This window comes from Synchiropus splendidus, chromosome 17, assembly GCF_027744825.2.
Source record: "Synchiropus splendidus isolate RoL2022-P1 chromosome 17, RoL_Sspl_1.0, whole genome shotgun sequence".
Lineage (NCBI taxonomy): Eukaryota > Metazoa > Chordata > Actinopteri > Syngnathiformes > Callionymidae > Synchiropus > Synchiropus splendidus.
In genome coordinates this window covers 5,139,211-5,165,617 of record NC_071350.1, presented here as the reverse complement: position 1 = coordinate 5,165,617, position 26,407 = coordinate 5,139,211, and the positions used below count along the sequence as shown (strand labels likewise).

The 26,407-nt window shown below is 41.5% G+C and overlaps 1 protein-coding gene across 3 annotated transcripts in view; it reads left to right on the top strand.

The window, feature by feature from the left end:
• The first annotated feature begins 10,485 nt into the window (after nt 1-10,485).
• The window catches only part of gabrb4 (gamma-aminobutyric acid type A receptor subunit beta4), a 60,890-nt gene continuing 44,968 nt past the window's right edge, over nt 10,486-26,407 (top strand). For 2 of the 3 annotated variants that reach the window (XM_053847410.1, XM_053847408.1), the window contains exons 1-2: nt 10,486-11,585; nt 14,018-14,112. In XM_053847410.1, coding sequence (XP_053703385.1) covers nt 11,506-11,585; nt 14,018-14,112 — 175 coding nt within the window. In that variant the 5' untranslated portion in view covers nt 10,486-11,505. The remainder of the gene's footprint in view (nt 11,586-14,017; nt 14,113-26,407) is intronic. The other variant, XM_053847409.1, reaches the window with a different exon arrangement.

The following is a 26,407-nucleotide window of genomic DNA, read 5'->3' as shown; positions in this document are numbered from 1 at the left end:
CTCGCGTTTGATGAGCAACAATGCTCGAGTGTAACTGCGTGGTGTCTGAAAGTCGTATGTTAAACCCCACTAATGCTGCAGCGGCCCAGACAAAAAACACACACGGAGGGGACAAGGTTTACCGCTGGCTGACGTGTGATTAATACCTTCAGCCTTGAGTTGACACCAGGGACAGAGATGAAGCTGTGTGATACATTGTGTCCATCAATTCCTCGGATTGAATTTGATAATGCTTGAGATTCTGATGGATTTTCTCATGTCGTACAAACCAACCTTTGTTTATGTCATGTCATAGACGAGTGAGGATGCATTTCTCTCAGCACCAATAAACCTGTGAGTGTCAAGAGATTCGAAAAATGTCCATTTTGACTGCAAAAGAAAATGAATGTGACCACTTTTGATTAGCTGAGCAGATTTGGTGAAGTGTCCTGGAATGAGGTTTCATCTGTGAGTACGTTTTAATGGGAAGGGTATTTGCCTGGTTTAAAAAAGGGAGCAATTTTTTTTTTTTCTCCTCATTGACCACGATGAAATAGCTGAAACCTTGAATCGCTCCACACCTACATTTTCTTCCATCCATCCTTTTTATCCGAGATCTTGTTCTTTCCGTCATGACCACACTACATTTCTGATGCAGTTCATATATATATATATATATATATATATATATATATATATATATATATATATATATATATCACTGGACTAGCACTTGACCCAGACTTCAACTGACACCCCTCTAGCTATGGACTCTCATTTTCTGGGGCTCTCTCAATAGCTGTCATTTTGTATATTGCATTTCCATACAGTGCAAATGGCTCATCATATGTTGTACTTTAGAATCCATTGTAGAGGAGACAACAATCTTCTGCTTCTGACTGCAGCGAGTTTATAGCAGGGACTGAGGGACACAAAAGTAAAAAGATGTTTTGGAAAAAGTGTTGAAGTCAGCGACGTGACCAACTATCACACGTGGGTTTAAATGGCTGAATGCCAGAGAACCCATCTACATAAGTTCAGCATGTGCAAAAGTAAACACATGCTCAAAGAAAATGTGGTGATACTTTACTTATGGTTCTCATCTGAAATGCACTTTTACTACATTCCTAATACGTCATAATGCATTCACAGGACATTATCAACAAAGCTAGAGTTGTTGAAACTCATGTATGGTAACTTATGACAAGGTTTATATAGTATTGTATGTTGTGGATTTAATTCATTGAGTTACATTATACAGCCTCACGAACACCTAACCATAACCTTAACTCTTCATCGATCCAGACAGACACTTGTCCCTTAAATTGTGCACCTCACAAGACTTCAATAACCATGTTATAGACAGTCATTCACGAGTATAGTAACATTCAGAACATCAATATGAAATGGACCTATTTACAATGATGGACATATTGAGACAGTGATTGATGTAAATATGCCAGTTTATTGCAACAATGCTGATTTGAAGTCCGTGGCAGGTGGCGAAAACACATGACAAGATAGTCGCGATAGTAAGGTAAACATGGCTGGTCACAATATCTTAACACGGCATTCTGGTTCACCAAGAGTCCAATGAAAATAATTTCTGTTGAATGAATCAAAAGTCTCTGGGAGCTGAAGATGTTGAATTTTTTTTATTCTTTTCTTTTTTTACAGGGGACACAAAAGAGGAAGCTTGTTCTGGAACAATCTTCTTTGTTATGAAACCGATTTTTCATCGGAAAGGCACAAAGATTAGTTGAGTGAGTGTTGGATAATCCCATCAATATTGTGTCATAGTTTTGTAATTTTTTTTTCTTTGGTTGTTAATACTAAACTGTAATGCTTGTCACAAGTGCAGAAGTGAATGACTGACTAGCCGACACCAGTAAATTGACAAATTTACTGGTGTCGGCTTGTCAAAAATGTAATGGAAATTACACATGAGGAATCATGACCCTTCATTCCCTGTGCTTTCCTCACTGTAGCATGATGGTATTTTACTGTTCAATGCTATTTCTATTGCTTTTGGTTTGACATTTTGTATGGTGAATACATTTATTCCATTTTTCCTCCTTGAAACAAATGTGGCTCGACTGACACGGCATATGAGAAGTGCTTATCAATTACGCTTCGATTTCCCTGAGGAGATAAATAAAGTACAGTCTGTCAAATATAGCAAAAGTGTCAAAAGTGGAAAAAGCCCATAACTCTGTTCCTGAAAATCCTTATTCATTGTGATAATCAAAACAGAGCTCTTCCATGGCTTCCATCTATGGAACCTCATGTTGTAGGTGAGACTGTATTGTTGTTGTTGTTTTTTCACCAAGTTCAAGTAAAATCGCTGCTTGCCATGCATTAGGGCTCCACGCTGCTCTTAGTCGCATGCCTCTCTTAACTAAACAAGGGCGCCATGTGAATGAGGGGAAGGTAATAACTTGCCGTGTTACAATATGAAGTGTAGTACCCAGGCACTGTGGGGAAAAAAAAAACCTCCTATCACCGGCTCAGCAAGCAAATATAATTATATCGTCCTACGTACCTGCCTACCGTCGTGCAAGAGCATCCCACTCATTCTCTTTCTGACTTCTTCTCTGTGGCCTGGTGATGAACTCTGATAGTGCCACCAGCTCACTCCAATTAACCTTCATTTTTACAATGATAATAATAATAATATTAATAAAGCTTCATTTACATAGGACTTTTTAGAACACCGTTCACAAAGTGCTTTGCAGGTAGAACGTGTTTGCACTTTCTCGACTCCAAGGGTGGACAGCTAGACCCTCAGATAGAATTCAGACATTGTTTGGAGAATATAAAATCCAAGACTATAGAGCAAGTTTTTAGCAGGGATTTGAAGACGGTAGTGCATGTTGTGTTTGGGGATCTCCTCTGGCAGAGTCCTGACAGAAAATCCTGTGTCACCTCTAGCTTTTTAAGACTTCAGGGACAACTAGCAGAGACCCATCTGAGGGTCCTGGTTGGCCTGCAGGGCGTCAGCAGTTCTACAATGTAGTCGGGGCCAGGGAGAGACAGACTTTGAAATGTATTCATAAAATCTTGAAGTGGATTCAAAAGTGGACAGGGAGCCAGTGCAGAGAAGCTAACTCTGGAGAGATGTGCTGCTGTCTGTTAGACCCAGTTAGAAGCCTGGCTGCTGAGTTCTGAATCTGCTGGAGGTGTGATAGAGATTTCTTGTGGAGAGATTCCAGTGAGAGAGTTACAGTAGTCCAGGTGGGAGAATATGCATTTTTCTAAGTCAGCATGTGGAAGCGGGAGATCATTTTCAATTGGAGGAAAAGAGTGGACTGGACTGCATGTGAGGTTCAAAAGAAAGTGAGAAGTCAAGTGAGATGCCGAGATTTTGGGCTATAAGAGTTATATATATTTGTACAGAGGGCTGAGGCTGCGATCAGTTTTTGACTGGTTCAGCTGGAGAAAATTATTCCCGTCCACTCAGTGACATCATCAAGACATGCTAGGACCATAGCCTAGCACATATAAACAGAATAACAAAACAGTTTATGAAATTCACAGTCTTGCAAACTAAATTATTATTATATAAACGTTATAATATTGCATTCTGCAGCGACACTGATAGACCCCTAGCAGTGCTCAAGCACCATCCCTATTTTCCTGCATGAGAAAAGTGCTGTTTTTTGCTTGAGTGCAAAAAAAAAAAAAACAACAATAATAAAAGAATAAATAAATAAGTAAATCTCAATTTTTTTCCATCCAAATGTATTTTGGTATCTGGAGCATTTTCAGATTCATACCTCAATCTGCACTGCAGCGCTCACACGCATCAAGTCTCGGGGCGACAAGAGCAGATATGGTTTTCCCCAATAATGCTGAGGGACAGTCTTTGCAGAAGCACTGGTTAGCTGCTAAAGTTTTTCTACTACTAGGTAGATATAAAAGTGCAATACTGCTCATGAAATAAATCAAGCTGTGTTCTGTCACAGAGGCCCATATGGTGAGGTGGACCAGTTACAAAAGAAAGGCCCTCCAGACATCATTTGAAGTATCAGAAGTAAAGGGAGTGGAAGCCAGAGCGCGAGTGAGGCAGTCAAACAGAGTGGGTACATTTAGCAGATGGGCGATCCAGGGAGAAATCAGAAAAGCTGAATCATGCTCTATTCTCTTGGAGAAGAAGACCACAGATGTTTCCCACGGAGAACGGGTGTAAAATGAGTGGCATATGCAGTACAATGGTCTTCAAGATGACATACGTGCACAAAGCGGTAAGGCTCTGCATGTGCGCTGCAAAGCACATTGCCTGAACTTGGCACTGGTGGAAGCCTCAAAGTCAACGAAGCACACTGCGACCTTCTTCAGCCTTGAGAGAGGCTGCATGTCTTTTGCAGTGGTTCCCCAAAATGTTATGCTGCTTTGGTGAGATGCTGCAGTGCCTGGATCTACCATAAGTGAAGTCCCTGCAGAGAAATCTGAATGGAGTGCGGCTCCTCCAGGAGGTATGTGAAAGAAATCATCCAGTCCTGGCGTCTCTGGGGATCCGACTAGCACAAGTCGTATGAGCCATACACTCTGTGAAGGTGTGCGCCAAGTGGACAGGCACCCTCAACCCTGAGGCAGAAGATGCTTTGCAACTTTTATGGGGAAACCAGCTGAAGCATCAGCAGAGCTCAAGGTGTTCCATTCACTGCCTGCGTCGGCTTCAGTAGACAGGTCTTTTTAAACAGTTATCATGAACAGTCTTAGAGGAAGAACAGTTGCCCAGTCTTCTCTAGTTTGCTATTGATCAAGATATACCAATGAGGTCATTGAAATATTCCTGCAGATGGCACCAAGGAAGATGTTCCCGCGTCAGTAGAGATCATCACTGCTGTATTTTTAATAACTTATTAGATGATTCATTTAATTCATGACAAGCACAGTAATGCTGTGTTTCATGTTTCATTTGCTTTTCAACATAATGTGGTTAGATTAAATTGATGCATTGGTGCATCACCACATACTGTAAGCCGCTTGACATTACCAGTAATAAGCCAAGTAATCCAAGTCAAAATACAATGAGAAGGTTTTGTGTGGGTGCCATATTTGTGATGTCGGTGATGTAAATCACTCGAAAATGGATGGACTTTTGTATTTATATCATTAATATTTTGTGTATGAAATATACAGTATTATTATTGTTATTACAGTGAACCCTCGCTATAATACGGTTCACCTTTCGCGGTTTCACAGATTTTTTTAGTGCAGTTTTTTATTCTTTTTTTTAAAAACAGTGCATTGTGTTCTGCATCCTGATTGGCTAAGGGACTAACCAACGTGAACAGTCGAAAAACGTTCAACGAAACGTTCTCCAAAGGCACCCGAGGACGCACCCAAAAGGAAGAAAAAGATGCTAAATATCGCAGAAAAAGTTACACTTCTAGACATACTGAAGGAAGGTAGAAGCTATGCGGCTGTCGGGCACCATTACGGAATAAATGAATTCGTTCCGTAAAGAAGGAGGAAAGTAACATAAGGAAGACTGCAGCAATAAGTTTTAACAAGGATGCAAAAAGGGTTGTAACTGTCCGCAACAAACCTTTGCTGACAGCAATGACATTCATGACAGCGAAGAAGAGGAGACACCTGCACCACAGCCTTCAGCAGAGAAAGACGCTACAGAGGAGCGGAGTGACGGAGAGGCAAAGTTAGAGGAACAGTGAAATACGCGTGAGCCACAATGTGTTCAACCTCGAACTGACTATTAAAAATATTCTTTTACAGTTTTTCCAAAAACTATCATAGCCTTTTGTTGAAAACGTTCAGGGTTTTTTTTAATGCTTGGGCCTGAAATCAGGTTTTGGTCTTTGGTTTCAATGTATAAGTAGTTCAGTATTGTATAATAACTGTAAAAAATAAAGCTGACTACTTCACGGATTTCGCCTATCAAGGGTTCTTTTTGGAACGTAACCCCCGTGATAAATGAGGGTTCACTGTACTACAAATAATAATATAATAAGCAACTGGATTAAAGGTTCAGATAAACCAAAGCAAACCAAAAATAGATTAGCAATAAAAAGGATAAATAACTCAGAAGCCACTGAAAATACAAGGCAGAGCAAGGATGAAAAATGAGACAACAAAAAGCTCTAATCCCAGACAACAGGATGGTCGGAGTGGAAGGCTGGTACTAAGCTTTGAGTGCGGAACAATGGTGTCCCCAATGTCTGTGCCCTGTTGCAGAGATTCAACATTCGTCCCTCTAAAAACATGCCTGACATTTTCCTTTACATTTCAAAACATTCATTCTTGCTTCAATGTCAAATGTGGAAAGATCAAGATCAATAAAGGCCATCTCATCTAGCATAGAAGTTCATTTGGTCCTCACCTCAGATCCCATGTCTAGCCCGGTCACTGTGTGCGCGCGTGCATGGTACATGTGCCATTTGAGCTTAAGCAGCATGGCGTCCCTCATTCCACTCCTTCTCCAAAGCATGAGGCATGTTGCCTGGGGTCTGTATCATAGTGTGAATTAATTATTCTCTGCTGGAATCATGTGTGTGTGTGTGAGCACAAGATGCCATTTGGCACATGTTATTTTTCCACTTACACATACAGACGCCGTATTTCTGAAAATATTGAGTTCACTGTTGTTGCCAATGCGTCTGCAATATCAAGACTTCTTCTTTGGAACTGAAAGATGGGTAAGTGACAGGGGGAGGTGGCGAAGGCGCTTGTGGGTGCGTGCATGAAGTGGGCGACTCTGTCTGCTGCGTGGCTCTGTCTTTATTAAAATACTTAAAACACAGTTGTACATGCTGAATACCTGCTCATGGAACACCTTTGGAACCATTGTTGTGTTTGGTTTTTTTTGTTTTTTTCCTTTTCCCCTCTTGTGTATACAAGCTGCAAGCAGTCACGCAGCTGTTGCCATGGCAATATCTATCAGTGTGAACAATTCATTAACCCTTTCATGCAGTTGTGGAAACCTCACGTAGAATACAGATGCAGACACAGGAGGAGACTTTCGTTCTATTTTTAAAAGGTGATGCTATTATTATTTTAACTTGAATGACATTTGAATTTCTATCTGATCACATTCTAGAGGGAAAACAACATGTGTTTTATCATTGCACATGGTAAAAAAAAAGGTTTAAAAAATACTAATGATAAAAAGAACTCATTTTTTGCATCATCGTCACTGACAGCTGGTGGATAAATTGTGTTTTATATAGGGGAAGATTAAACTGGCACATGTTCACCAGACAGAGGCGATGTAATGGGGCGTGCACATGTGTTGGTTCATATTGATAAACCATTGACAAGATTAACCTTCAGCCAGACCTTTGCAAATACTTAATTATTCATCGTGATTGTGTCAATGAAACGCCTGCGAGGGTCTGGTTAAGGATTTGGCGTCACTATGTGTTACATTAATATATACATTTTGTACACATTCTACTTTTTATGATTTGGTCATGGCTACTACACTGAACAATTTCTGTTTTTTTTTCATTAGCTACGCATATTGTATGTGTCTGCGAGTGTGTATATGTGTGTGTCTGTCCTTGTACAGAAATACTTGCGAGGGACAAAACTGGTGATGTGTATTGAAGAGTTGATGAGGTTTCTAGAAACAGTGTCCTGGTTGTCAGAGGCCACCAGATGGCACTGTCTGCTCTGTAATGTTTGCGCTTGAACAAATAATTCAATGAAACCTCACATCATTTCTAAACTAAGAGCGCCATCCAGTGGCCTCTGCAATACTGTTTCATGATACCGCATCTACTACCCATCACTATTGGAAACACGCTTACCTGTCGGGACCTTTTTCCCAGACCCCACAAGGTTAAGCCTCAATTTGTGGATGAGGACTTCAAAATAACTTGGTCATTATAATTGGGTTTAAGTGTCTTCTTTAGAGTCCTGGTTAAGGTTAGGCATTTGTTTTGGATGGCTAGGTTTAGGGTGAGAGGCTGGGGCAAGCATTATGGCAATAAGTGGTCCTCACAAAGATGGTATGACAAACTTGCCTGTGTGTTTTAGAAGAAGAACATTTGAATCTGAAGCGATTATATGTACCGGTAACATGAATTTTCCGGTCCAGGAAATCACAATGTTGTGAACATAACTATGTACATCTCAAAACAGGGTCTTGGTTACCTATTTTATTTTATTTTATTTTAGCACTTTAGCACTTTAATCCAAAGCACTTTCCTATTTGGTGGGATCCCCACTGACCATGGCAATAAAGTAGATTCAGATTTCTGATTACTTGGTTTACTTCTTTGGTGTGACATTTTTTTCTTTATTTTTTATTCTTGATGGGAACAAAAAAAACACTGAAAAAAGATGAATAACTTAATTATACACTTTGGAAGATTGGAAGGTTACTCAGCGCACTGGAAACATGACGCATGTCTCTCACTGTTTAACAGTCGTGGCTCGGTACAATCCAAGACACACCAGACTCAGACAGTCTCCAATATTTACACATGAACGCAGGTTCTTTTGATGCATCATACTAGTGAAGCGTTTGAGTACTGATGGAGACCAAGTGGAAGAATTCCTGCGTGAGGAGGTCGTGCTGCAGCTTGGCTTCAACAAGCAAACGCTGCACTTTGATTGGACTCACCACGGTAACGTAGCAACTATTGCCTGGTAGCCCGTTTCAAGGTAGTGCTTCACAGCTGTGAGCCTTGTGTTTTTGATGCCTCCTCTATCATCCTTGTATGCAATGAGGCCCGTGATGCAGATTCATGTAAAGCCCTATTTTCTTAAAGCACGCACGCCATCATAAGGCGAGGCTGTGGTGAGCTTCCATCAGTGCCACTTTGACCTGTCTGGAGAGGCACAGTGGCAGTTCAATAACCTAGCTGCGCAAAAACTGTCCTCCAGAGACAGAATCTATACATCTGATTTAAAAGGTCCTTGTTGCATCTGAATCAGAAAAGCTTTATTGCCAATGTCAGTGAGGAACTCACCATTGGATTTTAACCTCTCAAAAATTGGATTTTCTATAGTGAGTAAATCCGTTTAGGACACCTGCCTGATATATCTGCGGAGCAATGGACATGTGAAGCAGAGTTGGATCACTGGTGTAACAATACACAAAAACATCATTCGAATGGTCAATTCTTATATCTCAATAGTCTGTAGGTGTGAGCCTATGTATGTCCGCGTCTGGTGTCACAATCCAACCGTGTCAGTTGGCCTCATTGCCACAGTAAGATTCCCTTTGAATCAGATCATAATGATGGTTGAGGTTCTCTGAGTCACCTCAATGTACCAAAGGCTCCATGTTCAACAGTGCAGAAGTGATTTCCCTATACTGCATGTGAGTATTTCTGTGGAGGTGGGTTGATTTTTTTTTTTTTTTATTGGCAAAGCAGCACGAAGGCATCCTGGGACACCCTTCAAAGATATCATCCCTCACTGAGAATCGATTTTGGTGGCTGACAGACATGAGCAGCATGAGGAGAAGCCAAATGACTGGAAGGCACCAATGCATAAACCATGTGCTCCTATTTATATCAGAGGAGCAGGGGCAACCCACTAACTCACATGTGTTATGCAACATGTGATGAAGAACAAATCTGATGGGACATTCACATCTCAGGCAGGGGATTCCTTCTCCTTGTCAGGGATTACCAGTTTGTTTAACTTCAGTTACAGCGGAGGCTTTTGAATGGCAGCATCACTGAGCAGAGCTCCAAATCAGAGCGCGCTCACAAACACTGGTGATCCATCTGGTTTGGTGCCGCTTCAACTCCACACCAAGTGCTGTTGCTAGGCCCAGAAGAATGAAAGCAGTGCAAAAAACTCAAAGCGTATTCTTCATTTAAAACAATACACACCTTCAATAACTAGTTTTGCGTTTCAAACACATCACCTCACCAGTGCATGAGCGGTTTTCTAGCAGGTCATGAATGTGAAGATGCCCGGTTTGAAATGTTTGCTACAAAGGCAGAATCCAGTACAACCTGGCTAGAGCTTGAAAAACAAAGTTAATCCACAACCTTTGGGTTTTTGGAAAGGCAAACATGTCTCCACAGCCCCAAACACACTCCTCATCTCTCAGTCCCGTGTGGAGGTCTGAGATGAGCCAAGTTCTTCATTGTTTATTACGGATTATTAATGAATAACAGCAGATGAAAATAGTTGTTTGCACGTTCGCACATGTATATACACCCGTGCGAACAGGGACAGGGAGAGCCTGTGGCCCTGACAATGATGGTGATGAGGACAAGAGACTGATGATGAAGCACGAGCGTGATGGTCTCTCCCTGACACGCCACGTTTCCTCCCATCATGCATTATTGTTAATGGCTCTTCCTCCTTTCCTGGCAGAGCAGAAATGCCTCTATACTACATCGTTGCTCTCCCCTTTTGTCCCACTGGTGGTGACAACGCTGCTCCTTTAAACGAGCTTTTGCGCAGAATCTTCGAATCACCACAACTGCATCGGCGCTGGATGAGGTTGCCTAGCAACTGGGCAGCACAGAATCCCCAATGAAAACCACCTCCTCTGTATTAGGCTGGTGTGATTTCTTCAATTGTGATGTTTGATCGGAGTTTGTTTAAGAAAAAGTGCAGCAGAAATTTTGCATTTTTGGACGTGTATTCAGTGTGTTCCGTGCACGTGTTGGTGTCTGACTTAGAAGGAGAGATGTGGTGCGAGACGCAAGTACGAGTGTAACTGGAAATTTCTTCTTATTTTGGGCGTGTTGTTGAATTGGTGCGGGAACTATGAGCTCGCCGTGTGTGTTCGGGGCTGCTGAACGGAACCGGAGCGCAGCGTAATTACGCGCCCGAACGTCATTTTATGGCTTGAACAGTGGATGCGGGAGGACTTTCCACACTCCAGGTCTGATGAAAACCGGTGCCACTGGCGAACCAGGGTCCGTCCATATTCTTCACCTTCTCATTTTTCTCTCTCTCTCCAGCCAGAAGAGGAGTGAGATCGGCTGCCGTGACGTCTGCATCAGATATCAGCCAACGCTTTTTCCAATGGGCATTTTCCCCTCAGCGACTTGGCGCTGATTTACATCATCAGCAAGAGCGGGAAGGGGGGAAGAAAGGACTGAAGATTTCGTTTTTCTTTTTTTTTTAAACCCACCTCTCGCCTTCAGACGACCGGCTCAGACAAACATCCGTGAGGAGCAGTTGTGGACCAGTCTCGCGCTGCGCTGGAACCATGCCTCTTCTGCAGATTTGGACATTTCATCCACCGATTTGAGGTCACCGATCGCGCACCCATGCCCGTGCTGGCTTTGCTCTCCAGAGGAAGACTCGCGTCACTTTGAAAACTGTTGTCGGAGCTGCCTTTTCGAGCGAAATGTCTGATCTGCTGGTGCTGGTCGAGGGTCTCTGTGACCTGCACGGATTTCCATAGCTCAGGCAGAGCGCCTCGCACAACCACCCGCTTGCTTCTACACGAGTTCCCTCAACATGTCTCGTTTGTAGAATAGTGGACATAAACTGACAGGTTTTTCTGGTTGTCACTTTTTGAGGGGGGGTGGGAACCACAGGACTGGTTGGATTTAATAAACTGAAACAGGATTTGTGGAGATGTTGGGTCGTCAGGAAGATAAAATATGTGGATTTTTCTCAGCTCTGGCGGCTTTGTCCTTCGCTTGCTTCGTTCAAAGGTAAGACGGCAACACCTTTCGCACCACGATATGCGATTATCGCTCAATAAAAGGGCGCTGAGATGTGGCAAATCGCATGAGCGGGGGGGACCCCGGGCCCGACTGCGAGGGGCGGCCGATCTACGTGTACCGTTAGAACATCCACCTTCACCTCAACCAGCCGGTGCGCATCCCGATGTCAGGGGAAAGCGATTGGAGGGTCGTACCGGGCAACAATTTGAGAATTGGAAACAATAAATTGATCAACGAAGTGAGAGGCGTCAACAAACCCTCGTTTAATTGTATGTATTCACACGCCTTTTTCTGAGACTCAGTCTCCACCTGGAGACGCACGATGCAGGAGAAATGTATCGGTCAATATTTGTTTTCATGATTTTCTCAAGCCGCTGTTGATTCTCTCCAGTGGCCTGCAGCCGCTCCATATCTGCAGGTGCCCACATCTCTAACTCATTTTATAGTGTAAACCATACCTGGTCATTCTTCCGCCCCACAGGGCCACATATACTGTCAGTGTCCCTGAATGGCCCCTGGTGAGAGGTCACTTTGAATATGGAAATTATTCATCGTAAATATTAAGTTAACCTTATTACATGCTTAAACATGCCATTGTATTAAAAAAAAAAACAAAACAAAACATTTTTATAGCACACAATTAAAGTTTAAAGGCATCCTCTGTCCTTAATGCATTGCAAGGCTAGTCTTCAAGCATCTTGCATTGTATTTGGACTCTTATTCCAACTAAATAAATAAATAATATTATGAAAAAAACAATCACATAAACAACGGTTCATGTATATATACTGTTTTTGTCTTGGTCTCTTCTTCCTTTCTCTGGTTTGGTTGTTGAACTACTCCCCAATGGCATCCTCAGTGTGTACAGATAATGAGACTAAGCGTCCTTCACTTCCCTCACAATGGAACCATCAGGTGCCAAAACCCTTAAGTCCTGCCACTGATAAATATCTGCGCTACCTTCGAGCTAATTGAACTGCGCTTCCCCAGTCTGGCCACTGACTGTGGCTGCAGCCAGGGGACCAATTTAGGCTCTACTTCCGCCCTCATGCAACTCTAGCCCTTCTCCATCTCGCAGGCGCGCGCACCTCTCCGTCAGGTGATGCAGGTCACAGCGCTGATGTTATATATGCCATAGTCAGACGAGAGGAGACTCGTATGCTCCTCCTGAGGACAGCCTTCTCAACTCCCCAACCTGCAGCCATTTAAATATCCGCACGGATCCTTCCATTTGAAACAGGTTTAGCGCCATGAAACCCTTTGAAGCAGCACGGTAATGCACATGACCATCATTGTTTAACACCAATAGACAGACAAATGATGTTACACCTGCAACTGGCTGTAGCTTTCTGTCATGAAAATTCACTTTCAAAGCTTTCAAAGATACTTTTGTTCAAGTGGATAAAGACGGCCAGGAAGCAATGGGACAGTCATACTATCATGTCAATGTAAATATTGCTCTTAATAACTTATGTGTAATAAATATGAATAAATCCCAAAATGATGATGAGTCACTTCAATCTAGTTGTCTTTTGATCATAATGTTTAAACCTGTGCACCTGGAATAAACAATTATTCACGTCCTTTTATGTTATTTTGGTGTGATGAGGTAGATTGTGACATTCATTGAAACTTTAAATATCAGCCTGTGTTGCAATTTACATGTGATACTTATGAGAAAGAATTAATGGGATGCTAGTTCATGTTTGTGGGACGAATGGACATCATATCACATGTTCTTCGCAACCAAGTCAGAGCAGCAACCGCTGGTTACACTGTAACCTTTGTTAAAACGAATTCGATTATTGTCCTAAAACAGTGTCTGAAGTGTTTCTTTCAGTTCCAAGTCCCCATGAAAACAAATCTTTTCTTATCCAAAACCATCTTAACAAGAGTCACTGTTTTAAACCACAAGTATTCCTTTGTTTTTTGAGTTTTCATTGTGAAATAATTTACCACGGAAAACAGGTTTTGAGGTCTGCGACTCCCTTTTTTTCGTGCTCTACATCGTGAGCTAGTTTTATCGCTATTCGTCTGACTTGACATCGCCATTCTCACTAGTACTGGACTCATTCTGCTCCACCACTGCTGAAGTTGGTCTGTTTTTTCTAGTCGATCCATCAGTGTCTGTGCAGACTGAGGGAAGGAGAAGTGCTGATCACAATCATAAGTTCAGCATTTCGTTGCTTTGCTTTTGAAGTATTATTTTTGAAAGAATGACCTCCTCATATCTTGGGAGTCTTTAAAGTCACTTCACCAGAAAGTCTGAAAATAGACTGCGAAAATGCTTATTAATAAATTGATGCCACCGCCTTTGATTAAAGACTTGAAACAAGTCAAACAACAAGGGGCAGAAAATGGGCAACCTGGGATAAGAGTACTGAATATTCTGCTTCAATCTGGTCTGTTTCTGTTCCCAGCTCCTCCACCGGAAGCTCCGGAATGTCTGTGGCCAAGACCACCGTGGACAAGTTGCTGAAAGGATATGACATCCGTCTACGGCCTGATTTTGGAGGTATGTGTTCAAGCTTTGTTCACAACTTTTGGCCAATGAATGACATGAATATACGTCATTACAGTACTTCTGATACGTATGAAAATCTAGATTATGAATTTGTCATATTAAAGACAGCTCTCAACAGTCTGCTTACTACTACAGTAGTTTATGAAAACATTGCCAATGGTTTCTTTAGAAGTCAGAGTTAAAATATAGGTAATAGGTACATCACAATGCATTTGCACTTTACAGAAGATGTTATGAATATTCATAATCATGCTTTGAAACTTGTGACAAGCTTTCAATTTAACTTAACTCAAGAGCCCTTAACCATGACTGTAAACCATAGCTGAACCATGTGGTGTAATATTAGTAAGATAACATTATGCCACACCAGTACACCAATACTCATGCAAATAAAAGAGTGTTGGGAATGGTTGGGACAGGCCCTTAATAAAGCTTGTTACATGTTGACATACATGATCATGAACATTTCACAACATCTTATAGGAAGCCTTATAAATGCAATATGATGTTTTCTGAATATAGTAATTCGGCATTATAGATGAGACCATTAAGTAAAGTGTTGCCAAAATATATTCCATTCTAGTTTTTTTGCAGTGGGAATGGGTGTATATGTAAATGGATGTAATAATGGAAATGCAGTTGATATTCAAGACCAACCAATATTACGGATGGTTTTTCGTGGAGTTTCTTGCCCCTGCTTTTTGTGGGCATTGTTGTTTTGGTTTCTACTAGGTTGGTCTTCTTCTTGAGTGAGGGGACAGTGTCAAAGAGAATGGAGAAAAGCTGTTGACTGCATGACTGGTTGAATGGTACCAACTTCTTGTCTTGAGAAGTCACCTGCCACTTGCTCTTCACTGAACGGCCAAACCTTTGCCTCATTGCTTGACAACTTAAAAACCTAAACTTCAAAGCCATGTTCACTCCCTGACATTTGATATTTTCACCTTAACTTAAATTGTTGTGAAACTCTCCAACAAGTATTTTGGTATTCGACATTTGCTTTTTTTGTCATGTCTTGAGCTCGTGCTTTCCCACCTATGCAAAGTTTGACTGGTTATTTGTTGAAAGAGAAATTTGACTTCTTGAACTGCTCTCACACCGGCATGATGGGAAGTTCGTATAGTGCTTTGAATAACACGAAACTGTCTTTTGCTTGACATTTTATAGATTGTATTTGACGCACAGACATTACACATTCACATTTATGAAGTGTGTGATATGGACAATAATTAAAAGGACTTTAATGTCCCCAAGGTGATTCAGAACTCAGCCTTCCACAATGCATGTTGACACACTAAGCTTTCAATTGTCATGTTTACCCTCCCGCTATATTTCCTGATGCCCAAAGCAGCGCTTCAGTGCTTGTCTGACACAATGAAAAAAAGTGGTTGGGGTTAGAGTTGAGCCACACAGTGGCACTGAGTCAGCTACAGTTTCATGTCACTTGGTTTATGTAGTACCTAATGGGATACTTGAGGTACTGGATATATCAAGTGACATCATACTGCATGAGAACTTACAATAGCCTCGCGCACCCTCACCCCAACCACTTATGTTCAAGAAATACCAGTGATTCAGTTGAAACTGAATGGTCGACATGCAATGAAGAAGGCTGACGGGACACAAAAGTCCCTTTGACAATCGCCAATATGTGACACCTTTGGAGTGAGACAGTGCTGAAACATGACTTTGACAAAGATGCCAAGAGTGGCTGGACTCTAAGTGACATTTCTTCAGCAACTTAATCAGATGAAAGTGTCTCAGGGCGCCATCAAAACAACTTACAGTTTAGACATACAAGGTCGCCATCCTTAGTTACACCAGTGATCAGGCTAAATAATGCATTTACACATTCTGGAGCTCCCAAAGCTTCCTCGGGCAGGGTCTCAGTCCAAGCTCTGAGTTGAAAATACTTGTTTTTTTTGTGTTATGTGCATGTTGCAGTTGCCAAGATTTAGTTGCTTTTAATCCAAGAAAACGCGAGCTGGGTAAATCCTTTATTGTGCTCTTTATGAACATAGCACACAATTTTGTCAGCTAAACTGGATGGACACTGCATGGTCTTTGGTTGTGATCATTTCCATAAATTATGTTTTTAGCTTAAATGTGTTACAAACTATGTTCAACTGGTGGAATAAATAATGTGAACGCCAGCCTGAAATATCAGCTGGGATGTGTGCAAGAGGAACACTTTTTTCCAATGACATCCATGGCGCAAACAAATCTGAGACCCTAAATTGCCACGGCAGTGCTCATGCATGGAGGCGTGCTCAATAGGGATGGACAAAAATGGACATGAATGGACAAAAAAATTATTATAATTTCGGCAATAACGATATTTATTACGATAAATACATTTTCATTCTATTCCATGTGTTGGACACCACAGCCTCTCGTGAAACTGTTTTATGATGAAATTTATTAGTAGAGTCTGTGTCCAACATCATTATTTGTTCATGTTTAAATATAATAGTGAACAAAGTGTAGAGATGAAAAATTCAGTGTTTCACTTCTCTGGTAGAACCTGCTCATGTCGGACAGGCTGCTCTGCCAGCTTTATTTAGGGGTTAAATTGAGCCGTCTGTCTGCTGTATCTCATGTCTATTAACAGTTGACTTTAACTATGGACCAGTCTGGACACATTTCCTAGATGCTGTTGAAGAAATAATGTGAATAAATGTTCATTTAGTCATATTCTATTCTCCAAAAAAAAAAAAAAAAAAAACTGCCAGTCCTTTGTCTTGTGTGATGAAAAATCTTTCCACAATTCTCTCTCCTAAAATGGTTGTTTTTCATTGCCGTTGAAGATTTCACTAATACTTTGACCGTTTTGTTGATTGTTGATGGTCCCTAACTGATGCCGGGTCGTAGCATTAGCGCTGCCAATCAGAGTGTGTCTGCGATCAGTGAAGCCTAATGGGAACGCTGCCATCAATACCGGAGCAGAGGTCCGTCTTATACCCAACTGTTTTCACCACGGTGTTTCGCTGAGGCGCCAGGGTAGTGGGAGACCTGCATGTGTTGATATGAAGGCAGGTGACCGCGTCAGAGAACCTATGAGGACCACTCCATCTAATAAAATAAACACAGATCCAGCGACCCAGAGTTGACCCATGTCATTATCAAAGGTTCCCTGTATTAAAAATAAGTTTAAAGCTACGATCTTGAGCCAAAGCACATCAAACTCTACACAACTGCCACACGCCAGTGTCGGCTGTCAAATGCCGCAGAGCTGGAGAGTGTGGTCACGGTCATGTATGCAGGTCCAATGCCGCGAGTGCCGAGTGTTTATTAAATTTATCATGAGACGCAGAATTGTCACAGATGAGATTGTTTTTGGCGGTATATTGTGTTAGCAAAGGTCAAAGTCATTTATGGTCAAGATGTGTTTTCTAAATCTGTACAAGAGAAAAAAGAAAATAAATATAAATAAAGAAATGAAAAAAAAAAAAAAAATTATATATATATGTATATGTATATATATATACCATGTTTATCGGGGGGGGATGTGCTACCCTAGAATTGGGTCCTGAACACCGTCCATTCAGTGCCCATATAACCTGCTGCATTGTAAGACAGCCTAGTTTTCAGCGGTGATTCAACGCGCTGCCCTTTTGTTGCTGATGACATTCATAATTTTTTTATAGACTTTAAAGGTGCTGGCAGTGTATAGTGGGTTTTCGGTTTGATGACAGAGGTATCAGTGCAGTCTGTCATACGGCAGAGAATGCCATCTAGAGGCCTCTGAAAAAGAGGACACCGTTTCATGAAGCCTCATCAGCTTATCGCCAGTCACAAGAATAAAATGGGAGGCTTCATGTACATTTATAGTTTACAATGCACAACACCTCAGAACACAAGAAGGATCAGATCGACATCTTTTCATTTGTTTAAGCAGCCATGGTGTATGAACTGCATTTTTACACCCCTGACACTTAACTATCAGCCGTCTCCTTCCTGAAAAGTGATCAGATAAAATGAAATCATTTTTGTTCAGAGGCTGACATAGATATGAACAGAAACAAACAAGAGTTTTCGGCGAATGTGCTGACAGAAAGGCGATTGCATTTGTGCAAGGCTGGTGTGCTTCAGCAGTCCGTGTGAACTGTGGAGCAGGCAGGAGGGAGAATCCTGGGCAGAGTGGCTCTGCTGCACCCTCGGGCCAGGAAGCTGCACTGTAATACATCATGTGTGCTCTTGATATTTTCAACATCAGTCAGCTACTTCTAGTCCTGACACAAATGCTGACGACACGAATGCCTCGGGTTGCAACTCTCAATTGTTTTAATTTGGCTCGATGCTGGACACCAAACTGAGGTCACGAACAAACGGCTCTCAAAAACAGGATGCATTTTTCAAAATTAAAATGAGTTGTGAAATGGAACATTTTTGTTCCAATAACATTTCACAGCCACACTGTCAAATCCCCTTCATCATATTTGTCAGTTTTTTTCCCCCCGTATTTCCTAAGTCTCATTCATATCAGTGCTTGTTCATTCCACTTTCAGCCACATTCCCACTGGTGGAGATTCATCAGTAACCCTTCGGCCACGACATTGTTTACCAGTCCGCTTTGTCCTTTCACTCTTTTTAGAAGTGTTCAGAAATGCTCTTTTGTATTTATCAGTGGCCTTTTGTGACACTGCTACATATTATCTGCGTCAGATATTATAAATGCAAAATCTACGTGTAGTAAAAATAAAACATTATATAGTCGATGGATGAAGATAGTTCCAAAAGCCGACATTTTCCTAGTTATATGTTGACAACATTTTTCTAGTTCTCAACATATAAAAAAATTTACAGTATACTCACCAAAATACTCTCAATGACATGAAGGAAAGAACATGGCATGGGCCTATGCTTGCTCTAACACGTGACCTCTATGTGGGTGGTAACACAGTGTAATAATGCAGGGTCCATAAAAGTGATGACCCATAAAATGTATGTGAATAAATTTATCAAGTGATGAGATACATGACCCAGCTAAATCACGCATTGAATAATTACTCATTGGCGGCTGCTTCTTTAACCTTGCCATAGTCAAATCAAATGCACACTGACACACGATGAACTGATCATTTCATACAAACCTGAAACCTTTCTGAGAGGAAAATGCATATTGATATGTCAACCACCCATAATCTGGCAAATCATTTGCACATACAAATTGCTCTTTTATTTAGTTACATGCACACATTATTATGTGTAACTGTGTGATGCATTTGGTCTGTAAAGATCAGTGTAGAGTCTTAAGACTGTCTAAATTTTTGCCCAGTTTCGACAGGAGATTAATATAACTAAAGCAATATTAGAGCCCTTTCACACCATCCTGTTTCTGGTTCTCAATTCTCAGAACCTCTGTGCTTTATAGCAGACTAGACACGTTCACATTCATTTGAGCAGAACTGACGTGGAAGGGCACAAAAGATATCACTCATGTTGAAGTAAGTCACACTGATATAAAGATTTTTTTTTTAAATGTTATCCAACTGCAGTGACTTTTGCTGATGAGGAGGCGATGACGTCGGCTGCATCAGGTATATATAGGTGATGTGTCACGTACTGTAGCACTCTCACACCTCGCCTTCCTTTTTATTTTTTAATGATAGAATGTGACCCACCGATGATGTCATGGTGTGTGAGCCCAAACCAACTTTCTTTTTGTTTGCCGCCGTGAAACAACCATTCAGGTTCCAAACCATTTTTGTTCCTGTATGAACACATTGGCTGGTTCAAAACTGGGTTCAGGGATTGGAACTGAAGGGCTCTTAAAGTGTCACCAACACGCCTCAGAAACAACGCAATACAAAGCTGTTTCTGTTGAATTACAACTCTAAGTGAAATGAAATTTGGAGCACGGAGCGAGAACCGGAAATGACCCTTTGTGACGTGTCTGGTGGTGGATCCTGTCTATGCTAAGGGCCATAAATAATACCCGGTCAGACGGTCAGACCTTTCAGCCGTTCCATGTTCAGGAACAGTTGGAAGAAAGCATCGACTCAAGCGCCATTTATTTTTTACTGTCACTTGTCTTCAGGTCAATCTTCTGTGAAGGACGTGGAGCCACGGGTCACCAGTGTATTGTTAGCTTCTGCTCAGGGTTTCTTGTTGTGTAAGAACTGAGAGCAGAAGCATGAAACAAGCTTATTATTTTTCTACTATCAAGACATAAAAAAATTATTAATAACTGTTAAGATAAATATTTTTTGTTACTCCTTGATACAAGTCCATGAACAGTCGTTGCTATTGCATTTATTGTGTCCCACTGTTTTATTACGTGGAGTAAAGCAGTTTTGTGTTCCTTGTCCTTTACTCCATGAGCTCTATAGGTACTGTAAAACTTGTCGATCACTGGAATATGGTGTGTTTACGGCACATTTTTCAATGTGAAAGTAAAAGTAGAGAAACCAAAATCCAAAATAAAATAAAAAAAACGCTTTATCTTAAAACACATTTGTTTAATTTTTTTGCGATGGTGTTAGGTTTTTTTTTTTTTTTTTTTTTTAATAAAGTAAATAAAATAAGTACATGCAAAAGTATTGAAATAATCCATTTTAATTTAATATAAACTGCAACTGTGAGGGGAAAAAAAGATTCATCCTCTCTTCCTGATCAATGCTGAGTGCTCACACACACTAACACACACACACACACACACACACACAGTGAAATGTGATTGCAGAAAACTGCAGGTTGCGCCACATGCAACTTGAAAGAGGGGGATCACTCAGTGGGGGCTTTGAGCTCTTTAACTGATTAAAGCACACATTTGTCTTGCTCACTTCGTCACATATGAGGCCCAGAACGAACCTGGATTACTGCTGAACTTTCCAGATTTGTTTGGACTCAGTCGCTTCTGCATCTTTTTCAACTCATCGGTTGTCTTCTCAGTCAGCAGCTGAGTAATTCAATTTGGATTCGGAGGCAGGCGTCATGTATTGAACCCCACCAGGAAGCTCCACAGTGGAGTAATACGATTTTTGGTGGATGATGCAGCAGCTATGGTGTTAGTCATCAGTTGTGCGTGCGGACGTTTTCGCGCTCAACAATAGATGCTTCATTCTTCAAGATCCAGTGAGGGCTTGACCAGACTGCTACATGGGAATCGCTCATGCGGATGACGTCATGCCTTTACAACCGTTTTTGTTAAATTGTGACCCATTGTTTCATATTGAGTTCCTCTTCCTCACAGTGTCCCCTCAGAACCTCAGTACTCACGATTATTGAAAACATGAGCCAAAGTGTGAGTGAGAATTGTGAATTGAATGCCAGCATGTCTGGCTTCTGGCTTGAGTGGAAGAATAGGATGTATTGCTGGATGCTTTATTTAGAGCAGGGGTCTCAAACTGGTCCACAAAGGGGTGTCAGTGGGTGCGGGTTTTCGTTCCAACCAAACATGCACACATTGGTTAGCCACACTGGTGTCCGCTGAGACAAGTCGCTCCAGACTCACAATGAATCGACACCTGAAGACCTGGACCCAAGCCTTTGAGAACCGGTTGGACACCCTGATTTAGTGGCTTTATCTGAGCATTCACGAGGTTGGTGACTGTTACCGTTGAGCTTTGAAATGGTCAAAAATGTGCACTTACATGAGACAACATTAAACCAAACCATCCACAGTCCCATGGTCTAATATACTGACGTTGGAAAAGTGCATCCTTGCATCCTATACTGACGCCAAAGGCAGCCTTCTGCATTGCATGTTGATTCATAGGCATTTCAATAGTGTACAAAACGTTATATGAGACTATGGACTGGAGGTTAAAAAAAAAAAGACCACTGGATGAGAAAGACACACAATAAAATAAAAAACAGAAAGACACAGAGACCAACACTTGAATATGAGAGGAAACAAACAAGTATGTGTTCCAACTGTCACACAAATAACAAGGCATGGCAGATATAATAAACAAAAAGCACAAAAACCAAGAAAACACTATACAGATCTTGAGAGACTGAATAACCGGTGAGAGCCAATAGGTTTGGATTCTTCAAGATCAGGAAAACTCATGACAAAATTCAGCAGAACCGAAGCAGAACATGCCGTTTATGTTTGGTGAAAGCGGTGAAATAATTTGAAATTCATAATGGAGTTCCCGAATGGAGAATGGAGAAACAAGTAATGGAGAAACAAGTCATCGGCAGCTGTCCGTCGTATATGGACATATATAATATATATAATATATGGACATTGGGAAAGTGGGCTTTTGCGTCTGAAGGCTGCCTTCAGTGTTTGCATGTTGACACATAGGCGTTTCAATCGACTACTTGCTTTTGCTGCCGCGAAATGTTGATGTGGCTCAGTTAGACTCAGCTTTATGGAGAGAGAAGAGTATCATGAAGCTGGATCTCCACACAAACACAGTTGTTTCTCAAGCTCCGTTATGGCTGTATGAGGTATTCATTACAGTCCAACATCGTCTTAATGGTTCCAACTGAAGGAGCATTAGCGTACATTCCACAGATTAACCACCAAAGTCATGAAAAGCCTCAGGTGAAGCCAGGACCACAGCAGTTCAGCCTCCATGTTTCAGCACATCTGGGATGTAGTCACCTGCTTCGCTCTCTAGTTTGTGGCTGGAGCTTTCTCAGTCTCATCTCTCATAGACACCAATGAGTCCCAGCTGCAGCTTGATCTTGTTTGTAATGGAAAAGCACTAAATGTAGCCATGAAACCGCAGATCAGCACAGACTGGTGAAGAGAATAGACACTTAATTGACCGAAGAGGAAGAAGGGAGTCTGTACACGCAGAACTGAAAGCCCAAGTTGGTGCAGGTTTTGTTCGGTTTCTGTCTGTGTAGTGAAATAGTTAGTGATCTGGCTTTTGCATAGAGGAACCAATGCTGTGAAGTATTTAACTGCAGTAATAAATAAGACAAAAGTGTCTATAAACAGGTTTATTGATTTTTATTTGATCAACCTCCAGTTCAATAACCTGACTTTGTAAGAGGAATAGAATAATAAAAGAATAAAAGCCCATCGTTTTTTTTTTGTTTGTTTTTTTTGTGGGGTTGACTGTCCGAGAGAAAGGATTGATACGCTCGGAACATTAGGTTAAATGTATGTGTAGAAGCCATTACATGAAGAAGTGCTGCAGCTCGATCACGATCAGTCGACACTTAAGCGATCGCAGGAGCAACTGCTTGGTTTGTGCGCTACCACGCGTCAACTTGTAGGCTGCTTTGCATGCCGGCAGAGAGCATGGGCCGTCGTAATTCAGTCTCAAAGTAATGCCAATTCAGCACAAAACAGCAGTGTGTTGTCAGAGCCCCAGGATGGATGTAGGGCCATGTACAAGTGATATCTATCCTGATGAAGAGAGAATGGCCTGTGATTTATTACCGAGAAACACAAGAAAAATGCTTGAGTTGGGCACTTTTCCCTTTCCCCATCTCTTAGATGTTCTATTTGAATTAAATGAGGTGTGTATGTTGGGAGGCGGAGGGGGCAAGGGTGCTGAGAGATAGCGGGAGGGAGAATACTTTATCTTCCCATTCATAGTGTTGTTTTCAGCAACTTTAAAATGAAGGGGGGAAATGCTGATAGAATGGCACCAAAATGCATCACTGTAGACTGCAGAATAGGAAAAAAAAAAGGTCAGATGTTGGTGAGGCATCCTGCTAGCAGGGCCATTTTTTTTTGTCCTCTCTCCCTGACCATTTAACTCTCCTTGTAAAGTCTCCTGTGCGTCACATTTTGAACCTGCGGTGATTGATGGGAGTCGCGCCCGTGACAGGGGCAGGATTGGCTGGCCAAGGGCAAGAAGGAGCTATCCAATTGTTTTTACCCAGATAAGCAAGGAACGAAATGTCATTTACAGCATGTGGAGATAGATGCTCTCGGCCTCGCTGCCGGTAAGCTGCATGCTTAAAAGCTTTGCTCATTATACAAGGACAACGTGGATGAATCAGGTTTCTGCTCCAAAATTATACAACCACGATGCAAAGCAAGATAAAGCCTTGATGATGCTGTTTAAAAAGCCCTCCTTCTCTGCTTTTACAATTCATCGCTTTTTCCCGTCGAACAATAAGCAGCCTCTGTCAGAATTCAGCTGCTATATTGGGATCTCACAGGGAGAGGTGAGTAGCCCTTGTTCCTGGGGCTGGACTGTCTGCCACTGGGATACTGTTAAGAGTGGAACCAGAGGAGAAAATTTGCCCATAAACATTCAAGTCCATAACTCAAAACACACAACACATTCTCTCTAATGCATCAAATATCGACTATTTTGAAGTGCGTAATATATATATATATATATATATATATATATATATATATATATATATATATATATATATATATATATATATATTTATTTACTTTACTGTTTACTTCCGAAAATGAATCATTGTTTTGTGAGAGTGATAAGAGCTGATGGTGCACGCTGTCCTTCCTGTGTCACGGCTGCTGTGGATTATACAACAGACTTTTTCCATTTATAAGCCCCACTTGAACACCTACATTTAGAAATTGTACAGTTCTCATTTGGTTCATTATGTCTGCTGGAAAGCATCCATTAAATGCAAATGAACCCATCTGGAAAACGTACGTCGAATGTTTTGTGTGCTCATGAGGTCACATTTGTCAGAATGTGTGGGAACCTTCAGCGACACAGAAGCTGTCACTGTATTTTCTGTTACAGAGTATTTTAAGTGTGGAAGCCCATGTTGTCAATGTTACTTTTCAACAGGATTCTTCTTCTGCTGTATCTTCGTATGAATTTGTATCATGCCCTGACAACATTTATTGTGCTTTATTTTGACATAGTCTTTTCGACCCTTTTTTGCCCTTTGTTTTATTGCTGGTGTTGAGATGCAATCTGTGCAAAATCATTCAAGTTTCGTTTCCTATCTCCCTTGCACAAGGTGACTTGTGTTGTCCTGCACATTTATCATCATCATTTTATTTGTAAATAGCTCCAGATGGCTGGACAGGGGAATAAAGCAGTGATATAAACCCAGGTAATGAATTGCATGTGAGTGTGCTTGACAGTTTGCTGGGCGCCATGAGTACATGTTACACTTGTTTCACATACAGACTCGGTCCCTATTTATCATTAACTTTGTGTCTCGCACTACATTTGAACTGTTAAATAAGTCATATCACAACCAGCTCATTATCCTCTGTGTATTAATCTCTGGAACAAATGATAAAAGTGTGTGGCTGTGGCCTTTGGAAATAAGTGGAGCATGTATTAGGTTTCTTATAAAAAAAATGCATTTTGAATCATAGAACGATGCTCAGTGAAGGCACATGATTTACATGTCGTTTTGGTTACAACTGACAATGAAAGTTTGGGTTTACATTCACCAAATGTACCAAAATGTACCACATTAACACCCCCCCCTCACCGACAACACGTGACAACGCATGTGGAACACTCTAGGTGGTCTGACAAAATCAGAACAGGCAGGCACGACGCAACGATAGTAAGGGATGAGCTTAGACGCTGCAGGGAAGCCAAGGCATTGGGCCTGTCCCAATTCTCACCCTAACACTTGATATTGGCCCTAACACTCGGTTTTGCGCGTTCACATTTAAGTGTAGTGTGTCCAAGGGCACTCATCTTTCATGACTTGAAATGATCCCTTCAAACCGAGGGGGCTCCCGAACTGACTTGAAACAAAGTGGGAAGTGTGGATACATTCCCAGGATACCAAAGTGTGAGTTGAATAACATCTCTTAAAACCAATGGGGGACAACAGGGACATTTTAGTAACAAGGACTGCTCTTCATTTGTTTTCTCTCTCCTCATATCGTACATTCGTGACCTAGAGGGTCCAACGTGTCCGACAGAAATAGCAATACAACATTAATGAGTGTTATTCTTTCTCAACAAACATCATTTGGCGAGCATTCACGCGAACATCGACGTACCTCTGGTAGATGCACAGTGCCACAGCAAAATAGCAGTGAAGCTGACTTTCGGCTCCACTTATTTCTTCTCCGTTCGTTCACCAATTGAAGTGGGATGATCAGCGCTGATGCAAGAGCCTACAAAAATGCTGGAGCTGGCATTTCCAAAACGTCTCCAACACTCCATATACAGTAAACAAAACACACCGCGGCAACCAGTGACGCTTACGTTGCTTAGTGGAAGGTACTCAAAACCAAAGTGCTAGTCTTGAAGGGGGAGACATGGGATTAGGCCAAGGTCGATAAATGTCAGTGTTGTTTGACACGCGACTTGGCACGACCCTCTCATACGCCACAAAAGCATCCGGTTGCAGTGTAAAAGGAAGTTCGGAATGGTCACAAGTATGTTGTCACACCAGCCAC